This window comes from Cheilinus undulatus, linkage group 18 (genome assembly GCF_018320785.1).
Source record: "Cheilinus undulatus linkage group 18, ASM1832078v1, whole genome shotgun sequence".
Taxonomy (NCBI): domain Eukaryota; kingdom Metazoa; phylum Chordata; class Actinopteri; order Labriformes; family Labridae; genus Cheilinus; species Cheilinus undulatus.
The window spans coordinates 31,207,641-31,217,824 of NC_054882.1; the positions used below are offsets into that span (position 1 = coordinate 31,207,641).

Here is a 10,184-nt window from a genome sequence, read left to right on the forward strand (position 1 = left end):
ATTTTTCTCTACCAGTCATGTAATATCGAACATAGATGAAGCATAGCGTCAGTTCACATGCCCAGTCAGGAACAGCTGACAGCCAGGTGATCCTAATTATCACCTCCCAACTCCCTCAGCCAATCACAGCTCTATCCCTCTACACAGTGGTGTATTGATATGATTTACTTCCCACTAATCTCTGCTTGCATTGATGCTGATGCACCACGCTGCCGCTGGTAAAGTGTAACCTCCTCCACCTCAGCCTCCTCCATAAAGCTTGTTGCACCCTCATATTCAGATTTATGCTACTATGCATTAATTGCATTTGAACTAATCTTAATATATTCAGTGCACATTGTCATTAATGTCTATCCATATGTTGGTTTCCAGCCATGCGCTTTCTGGAAAGTCAAAGCATGCTGCTTGATTAACCCATGGAGCATCTTCTGAACAGAGCCTAGTCTGCCAAGTAAAACTGTACATCTGTTTTGCAGTGAAATGGTAAAATGTATGACAAGAGTGTTCCTAAATGAATTTTTTTTCTCATAATTTCCTAGACAAAGAGAACATGTTCATCTTGTTTAAGTCTGATAAAGATTTTATAATCAAGATATTCAATTTGCATTGATCAATGACAAATATCCTCACATTTGATGAACTTAAAGCAACTAATATCTAAAGTTTCCAACTGAAAAAAAGGTTTAGTTTAAAGAGTATACTGTAGCCAAAGAGTGGACAGTTTTGACTCACATTGTTGGCACAAAAGGCTTTAAAAGCCAATTTCTTTCAGATCAGTTGTGCTACTGTGGTCAAGTTTGTGAGTCAAGGTTAAATAGTATCCACAATAATCTTTAATATAGTGTCCAAAGATGGGGGGAAATTGTAAGATACATTTGAGACTTATTGAGGTTAAAGTGATCAGCAAATGTATTTTTTTTTCTTCACTGTCGACTCAAGCGTAGGAATCAAATCCGGGGGATGTGTTTGTAAGGTTTTATGCAATTTCACATATTACATATAGTTTTGTAAAACATATGTTTGTGTTGTGTTACAGAGGTAGCAACAGGAGAACTTCTGGATTTGGCAGAGGGAGCAAATGCGGTACTGTCCAACTCAGGAACAAAACAGACTGAATCTGATCCCTTTTTGGTGCATAATCACTCAACAGAGAACAACAATATTGTATGGGTAAGACAAAAGGCTGGCCAGTAAGTTTCAGCTTTAAAAGCCTGATAAGATTTCTTTTAAATCAGTGTTTTCTGTATGACATTTTGCTTTCAAAGTGCCTAGTCATGTAGTGTACATTATCAACAACAGTGAATTCTGCAGTTTCACAGTTGTAACACAAAGGTAGACAATAGTCCATTTAATAGAACTGGTTATTCAAACAAGATGTTGTGGAACGGTGGGACCACAAGCGCAAGACTGCTGGTAGCATTACAAAAGAAGCAAGGCTAGACGGTATGCATGATCCTCATGATTAAGTACCGTTTTAAACCTTTGACCTACATTTTTATGTTTTGTGCTGCAGGAGTTGGAGGATGGTCTGGACGAAGCTTTCTCAAGGTGAGAACTGGGGTAGATTTGGGTTTTTCTTTAAACTTTCTGCAAAGCGCCTTAACCCTCTGTTCCGGAAATAACCACCTGTGGTCTGCGCTGCTATCTTTACATGCTCTGTTTTTTTCTCTTGCTTTACTTGCCCTGGTGTGCTCCCCACAGCAGGAGACCGCTTCAGTTTACAGGCCAACTCGGCCAACACCCATCCTGAATCGTGCTGTGTTTTTATAGGCTCTGTGTAAAACCCTTTCAGGACCACACACTGTTTGTGAGTTCAAACAGCATGTGATTACCAGTGTGGTCCTGTGGAGAGTAACACGTCTTCTAGTTACACAACAATCTTTTTGTAACTAATTATCAGTGTTATAATGCTAAAATAGTCAAGAAAGCTCAGGGTGGAAAAATGAAAAACTCATTATATCCAGGGTGCAGGCTGATGGGACTGAAAAGCTTTAGCTCATACTAATCAGAATAAAGATAGGGTCCCTTGTGATAAATTTTTGAATTTAGCGAGCATCAGCAGCCAGTTAGTCGTGGTGGTCTGCTGTTAGGTTGCATAGTGTGCCTCTATACAGCTGTTTGTTTTTTGACCATGCTAAAGACACAGTCAGCATTTTTAATGCAGTTATTTCCTTTGACTTTTCATTTATTTTTCTAATTAGGATTTGTTCTTCTCTCGCTGTCAATTATGGGTAGGGAGAAAGGGCTGCATTGTCCCTGTAATCATGAGTCACAGGAGCATTTTTAGCATGGTTATTGGTTGATTATTAGTCTGTGCTCTCTATAATTACATTCTTATGCTGATAAAGTCCCCCAACATCATTAATTAGGTTGCTCCCAGTGTTGGCAGAAGTACATATACATGTGAATTTCTAATTTAAGAAAAAATCAGGGGCCTTAGAGAAATGTTTTATTTATTTATTTATCTTCTGGGGCACTGTTACACTGGCAAACTACAGACAAAGAGACACTTTAAGACAATTTGCAGTTCTGTACATGAGGAAATTAAAGATGCTGTTTAGCCTATCCTATTTTTTTAAAAGTACAGTAGATGCAGACATTTGATCAAAATGACCCGTGAGTCCGTATCACAGGCACCACAGCCCCCCCCCCAATAGAAATCCTTCATCAGGCAGCAGGCTGTGCACATAAGAAATAAGAATAAACGTCTCTTAAAGCAATTCTATTCTAAAATTTTAAGCTGAGAAATTTTCCTTTTACCTGCTTTCTGTTATTTACTATAGATAAATCTATGTGTAGGCCATTTGTATTGCCATTTGAGAGACTGTGCTGCCATCTGCTGGTGAAGGTGTCTTCATCACTTAAACTGTAGATGTAAAAGCCGAAGGTGTCAAACTCAATCACAGCAGGGTCCAGGGTCTGGTCTAATCTGAGATACTGACAGGGTCAACATTTAACCATAAACTTTCAACCTCATATTCACTAGTAATGAATTATGGGGGAAGAAAACTTAGCACTGATGATAAATGACTTTAAAATTTAAAAAAAATGTCAAAATTATAAGTTTAAAGGCATTTGAGATTTTTAAAAAGGCAAATACATGTGAAAGAAGGTTATAATAATGAGTTTTAAAGGTCAAAATATGCAATGAAATTCAATATCATGAGTTTTAGTGTTAGTTTACAGGATTATTAGTCAAAGGCAGGAGATGAAAAGGTCAAAATATGAGATACAATTAAAATTGGGGTTCTGAACGGTCAAAATCTGAGTTTAAAATGTCAAAATATGACATTAAAAGTCAAAATCATACATTTAATTGAGAATACGAAATAAAAACACAAATTAATTTATTTTCCCACATTCCTGACTTTTTATGTAATCATTTCTACTCTTTTTCAGATTTCTATGACATACAAAAATATTTTAAATCACCAAGGTTAAGTTTACATTTTTATTTTGAAGGAAATCTGCAGACCTCATATTGGTGGGCCAGTTTAATTAGAATATGGTATGATCTTGCAGGCCGGGTGTAGCTGTACTACGGGCCAGATTTGACCCCGGGGCCTTGAGTTTAACACCCCTGGCCTGAACAGTGCTTGCTGATTGAAGTTAGAGGCCAGTGTAAAATGTTCATATGAATGAAGAATGGGTTTCTCTATCACAGTGTGGTGAACCCTGATGTTTTTACAGGAACATTGGTCAACTTGAGCGCAAAAGTGTGTACATAAAGTAAATCAATGGCCACATTTATAAATTTTCTTGTTGTCATCAGGCTGTTAAAAATATTTTCCAGTGAAATTGTTGCTTGACTTGTGATGTTTCCTTTGCACCCCCAGCCGCAGTCTGGATAGCTTTGAATCTTACTCAGGTAACGATGTCATCAATCGATCTAGTGACTTCCACTTCATTGTCTTTAGTAAACAAACTATTCAAATCTGTCAACATAGTATCAGTGTTCAGCCAGACTCATAAAGCTCATGTAGTCTCACATTTCCTTTTAGCTCATAGACCATAATCACTTACTTGCAGTTACAACAAGCGGGAAAACTCCTTCCTATCATTCCACAGCTTGATCCATCCCAGAGCATCATAAGACGAGGTTCACTGCCACAGTGAATGTCCAGTGTTGTCTGCCATTGTTTTAATGTCTTCATCACAAATGTTGTGTGTCATAGACTCATAACCACACTGGTTGAGAGATGTCACAGGTGACTGAGAAGCGTGTTTTACACATGTAACTCAGTATTGTGTGAGTTTGAGTGGCATCTAGTGTGTCTTTTATTATTGCCTCATTCAGGTTGTTGAGGCTAGGCCAGGAAGGGAATGATTTTCTCCAGCTACGTGTAGCTCTGTTTTCCTTTTACATAACAAATATGAATGCTACCACGTAGGGCTGGGCGATATATCCAGTTTTCAAATATATCGATATATTTTGAAACTACATATATTTTAAGACATTATGGATATAGGTAAAATAACACTTTCTTACATGCAAACTGAACCACTCCCCCTGCTAATTTACAACAATAATAACTGCATGAAGCAAGCACAACACCATGGATGCAGAGACAGATGGGAGACAAGCAGGAGACAAGGCACAAGTTATTTAAAGTTAAGTAACTTTTGAACCATAAATCATAGCCACTTACTTAACCTCTGGAAGCCCTTCGTTTGACACAATCCACACCTTAGTAGCTCTTACAGAAGCTTTTCTTGCAAGCCTGTAAAAAAGGTGACTTTCCAGGGTCTTTAAAGATTAAATCCACACCAGTAACTCTGACATTGAATATCTATTTTTCGGTTGTATAGTCCCTTTTTTAATTGTTCTGCTGCTAGCTTTAGCCACCATATCATTTTCCCACAATGCTTTGTGACAGGCCATGACAACCAGTGGCAGGCTGTTCTGTCATCATGTCATGCTTTGCCAAACAGCATGTGTAAACACAACCGAAGGAACGAGACTTAATAGCTCATAATGGAGAGAAAGAGACACAGACAGGCTGTGATGTGTCACTGCAGTCAGGCATTTCTTTTTTTTTTTTTTTTTCTCTTGGACAGTAAGTCCAAGAGAAACTTTCTCCCTTCCCATTCCTATATTGTCATATGTATCAGCCTATGTACCAGCACCTGGTTTATATGGATTCAACTAAAAGCTAACTGTTTTAATTATTTTCTTACAGAATAGATATATCAAAATATATATCACATATTGCCAATAAGTTGAAAAAATATCGATTTCATATTTGATCCATATCGCCCAGCCCTGCCACCAAGTGTGTTACTCATATCTTCGTCCAAACATTGTGTGATCACTCTATCTGCCATTGCTGAAGTGTTTTAAAAGTAATGAGTTCTGAAAAAGTAGATGTCCATCCAGGTTTCAGAGAAACATTTGCTATTAAAATCTCTGTTCTTCTGATCCCACAGACTCGCTGAGTCTCGCACTAACCCCCAGGTCCTGGACATTGGGGTAAACCCTCAGGATTTCAACACTGAAGAGTGCCTGTCCCCAGGCAAATGGGACCAAGACGAAGCAGACTTCGCTGCACAAAAAGACTCTTTGGGGTTCTGATGTGAAGCCTCTGCTATGAAGGAAAACCAGGGAAACTGAGGAGAAATAGTGGTAAAACATTGGTGGAAACTGAAGTGACAAAACCGAAATTGTGACATCAGTGTGTCTCCATCCCTCTCCAAGTGCTGCCAAGTCCTCTCAGTGAGGCAGACAAGTAAGTTTTTGATGCTTCTGCATCGACACGACCAGAGAAGGACAATACGAGCAGGGTGCTCACAGAACAAGCCAAAGCAATACAAACCAACGTATCCCTGAAAATGCAGTCATTTAATGTTTGTTACAGTCAGCGTATTACTTCCTTTGTTTTTTCAGTTTACCTATTTGTAATTTGTACCCGTTTATAATTTGTCTGTGGGAATGGCATGGTGTGTGAGTCAGTGAGTGTATGGTATAAATGTACAAACTGAGGAGTGTGGGTTGAGTGGATTTTTGGCGCATATGAGTCTTTAAGGTTAAGGTCTACAATGATGCTTATATGCAGATATTTGAATTAAAGAGATGGAGATGGATTACTGTAACACAGTGAACGGCTTCCAAGAAACCAGTTCAAGCATTTGGCAAAAAAATCAAGTTAATATCTGTCAAGAACTTAGCCTTTTGTTGGCTACAAAAGCTTTATAAATAATTTGTTTGTAAGTCAGAGTGTTTGTGTGAGAAAATGGATAATAATATAATGACAATCTTGTTTTTTTACGACACAAAATCTATTTTTGCACCCAGCATTCATCCTTTAAAAAGCACATATTTCATGTAAGGGAACTTAATTTCAGTAAGCATCAGACAAATTATTCAGGCTACTATACAGTGCTCTTGAAGTCCAAGGGGATGAGTATGTTTAGGGCACTTTACAATTGTGAGTTTGTTAATATTGTAACATTAACTTTTAGTTAACTAGGTTTTCCGTGGATGGTTCCCAGTGTTATTTTTGGCATCTGTTCATATATGAATTTAATTTAATTCATTAATTTACATAAATTGCAGTTAAAGCCAAAATGTGTTTGTGTCATTTGTTAAAGAACTGCTCCACATTTACGGCAGCTGGGCAGTTGGTGTATTTTCTGGCAGTTCCCTGTTCTGGTTGAAACCAGCCTCAAAAATCCATGGATACTCTTGTTATTCTTTTTTTTTTTTTTTTTTTAAGAAAATGGAAAAAATTAGCAGTTTTCTTATTTTTTCGTCTCTGAAAATCTTTGGAAAAACAGATTAAAAGCCATTTCCTGTTTTCTTGTTTCAGTCACAAAAATAGAAAATGGGAAAACAAATTTTAAAAAATGGGTCCTATTGTTTTTTTTCTGTTCTGATATTTTGTTTTCTTGTTTCAAGGAAATACCTGAGAAAAAGGAAATCATGTGACCCAATAAGAAAGGTGAATATTTCAAAATAAAAGCCCTCATATCAAAATTTAGGCCTACATAGCCATGTATTGTGTTTTGTATAATACTAGGCCTATTTGCTCTACAGTGGTAAAAGAATTAATGTTTTATTCAACTACATTAATAATGGAGAAAAATAAATTAATATGAAAAAATAAGCCTGGAGTGCTTGACGTATTTATTCATGTAGGAGTCAAGTTTTCTATTCATGATTGTATTGTTTGGTGGGAAAGTTTATTTGTTATTGTGTGTACAAAATAATATAAATTATTGAAATGTGTTTTCCCATTTTTAAATTTTTGTGACTGAAATATAAAAAGGGGAAACTGCACTGTTTTTTTGTTTTGTTTGTTTTTTTATTTTTTGTCAAACATACAAAAAAATGAAATAAAAGTTTGTCCCAATTTTTCAAGCTGTTTTCAAACAGGAAGGTCAACTACAATAAAATACACTGACCCTGCTGCATAGTAGAGTCTGTTGTCTCATAACCGGAGGAAGGCTGCTACAGTCACATGTCCATGTGTGCACTGGCAAGACACTTAACCCCAGTTTTCTCCTGCTGTCAGAGGCGTGTAAATGTCTGTGGATGCATATGAATGGGATCAGCTGTTATCAGTCTCTCTCAATGGCTCCCTCTGCTGTCAGTGTGTGGATGTGGACTCAATTTATCATTTTGTCTCGACAAGAATTGCTCATAGTTTAGAGCGTTCAATCCATCAAAACTGTGAAAATATTGTACATCAGAAAACACTATATTCTAAAAGGTGGAATAATATGACGAGGGGCTAACACTTTTAAATTTGCATGATTGGAAACTTTGTCAAAAATCTCTTTTGCAGGTGTATTTTAGGAAGAGGTATCATCTTGCCTGCTGTTTGATAGGATGCTCAATATTCCTCAAAGCTCTCCGTCTTTGTTTTGTTTCTATTAGTTTATTTTTAATTTCTACTTGCCAGTTAGGCCTAGCAGCAATCCTCTCCTTAATAACCCTTTTATCAGCTCTACTGGCGGTCCACTCCACACATCCTTTTGTCAGATTTAAGTTCTTCCAGATTTTTCTGTGTAGATCTGAGTTTTCTTCTACTTTTGTTTTCTCCATCACATACAAAACATGATTAAAGATATTTGTTACACCTTACAGACTGCTACTAAATCTTCCTTCTTTCTTTTTTAAAATATTATGAGTTTTAACCTTTATGAGACAGGAAAACTTGAGGTAGACAGGAAATATGAGGAGAGAGTAGGGGATATAAGCATCAGGGCTGGGACTGTTTCTGCACATGGGTTTGCTGCTCTACTGACTCCTAAGCTGGCACTCCTTCTTACCCTTTCTTCAAGCCAAAGTCATCAGATAAATAACCTCAGGCTACTAAATCCCAGCAGACCCGGTTGTGCACATTAGAGGTGTCTAATAAAGGCAATCGAGGTTATTGGGCTTCTATCCATTCGATGTTTAGCCAACCCTCTCTGCACTCCATGTGTTTCCTGTGGACCTGAACGATGGATCCAACGTTAAGGAGGATTGGGTTCTTGGAGCACAAACCCCTGTCAATGACTGGTAATTTAACATCCAGAAAGATTGGGGGAAAAAATCAAGCCATCACCCAAAGTATACATGTATACAGCAAGTTTAAACATTGTTTTCAGTTTTTTAATCATCTGCACTCTGGTTAATTCTGATTTTAAAGTTACAATATGTTTCTAAAAGCAGTGGGGAGATGAGTTCTAACACCTAAGAAAGACTTTGCAATCACATGATTCCTATTTTGATCCTTTTTTTTTTTTTTTTTAAGATTTTTACTTTACAGTGAGATTTTATATTCCTGATGACCCAATCAATACAACCAATTACATGGAGTTCATAGATTGTCCACTAGAGGACAGCAGATATTCCCAGACAGACCTCTAATGGCACTCCAAAGCAGGATTTATCGGTCAATAGCATGGAAATGAAAGCTGCTAAAGTTTTCACAACACTTCAAATGAATACTAATTAAACATATACCGCTCTAGTATCTCTTAACTGGCTTCATGGTAAATTTGCGATTAAATATGTATTCTTTTTAAGATAACTCCATAAGGTAATATATTTATAAATCTATCAGCGCTCTTTACACTATTTACACTACCTATAAAACCCACATTAGTGCTTCCCAAAGTATGGGCCGAGGCCCCCTACTGGGCAACTTGAGATCAATTACAGTAAAAAAAAAAAAAAAAAATTAATGGAATCCTTTTACAGTATCAATACTTTATTATGTGTTAATATTTTAAGAACTAGGACCAATGGTTAAAAAATAACATCCAGAAGATTTAACTTATATTTCAACGTTTTGCCATATACTTGTCTGATGTACAGAACCTGCGTCACACTACACGCATATTAGTGTTATGAAGGAAACAAATATTCATAAAGAAAATATAGCTGAGGTAAATTTGGATCTCATGCTTTCTATCTTAAAATATTCTGGGAACATTTTTAGATAGAAAGTTTTTTGGGATAACTTGCTTTTGATTGACTAGAATGTTTCTTAATCTAATCTCTCCAACACCTAAGAAACCTCCTTGGGCATAAATATTGATGTCATGCAGTTTCTTTATTGTTTCAAGCTATGTTTTTATCCAGTAAATTAAAAACAGCATGTATCATATAACTCAAATATTATTGAAAAAATTTCAAATAGAAAATGAACCTGAGCTTACATACTGCAATGTATTTTTTAGTCGTCTGACTACTCAAAGCAATTTTTTTCACATCAGGTCCCATTTACCTGTTCACACCGATTAACTCCACGTTTACACACTGATGAAAAAAATGGCCATCAGTATTATAATCCCATTCATACACATTCACACGCCACTGATGAAGCAGCCATGTTCTACTCTTGCCTTTGGTGCTGGTGGTCAAGGTGGCTTTTTTTTTTTCCACCAATCAAGGCCTGAGTATGAACTACAGGAAAGAGGAGGCAGCCAGTGCTAGTGTGACCTCAGAGGTGTGCACTTATTGGGAGGAATGGATGCTTTTCTGCTACTTTTTTGTTGTTAATTCTTAATGTTAACTGATCTTTGTCAGTGCAAGGCAAATGTGTAAAACCATGTTGATATATTCTAAGTTTGCAAAAATATTAATTTCCCTACAACTGAGCAAAACCGGCACCCCAAATGGACATTTTTTGAGAATGAAATTCAATTCAACTGGTGATTGAACAGAATTGAAATCACAATTAGACCTTCCACAT

General features: G+C 36.8%; 1 protein-coding gene across 1 annotated transcript in view; it reads left to right on the forward strand.

Moving 5' to 3' along the window:
* The window catches only part of ldlrap1b (low density lipoprotein receptor adaptor protein 1b), a 45,497-nt gene extending 38,750 nt beyond the window's left edge, over positions 1-6,747 (forward strand). The window contains exons 7-9 of the mRNA XM_041812934.1: positions 1,037-1,170; positions 1,514-1,548; positions 5,428-6,747. Of these exons, the coding sequence (XP_041668868.1) occupies positions 1,037-1,170; positions 1,514-1,548; positions 5,428-5,572 (314 nt within the window). The 3' untranslated portion in view covers positions 5,573-6,747. The remainder of the gene's footprint in view (positions 1-1,036; positions 1,171-1,513; positions 1,549-5,427) is intronic.
* Positions 6,748-10,184: the final 3,437 nt, after the last annotated feature.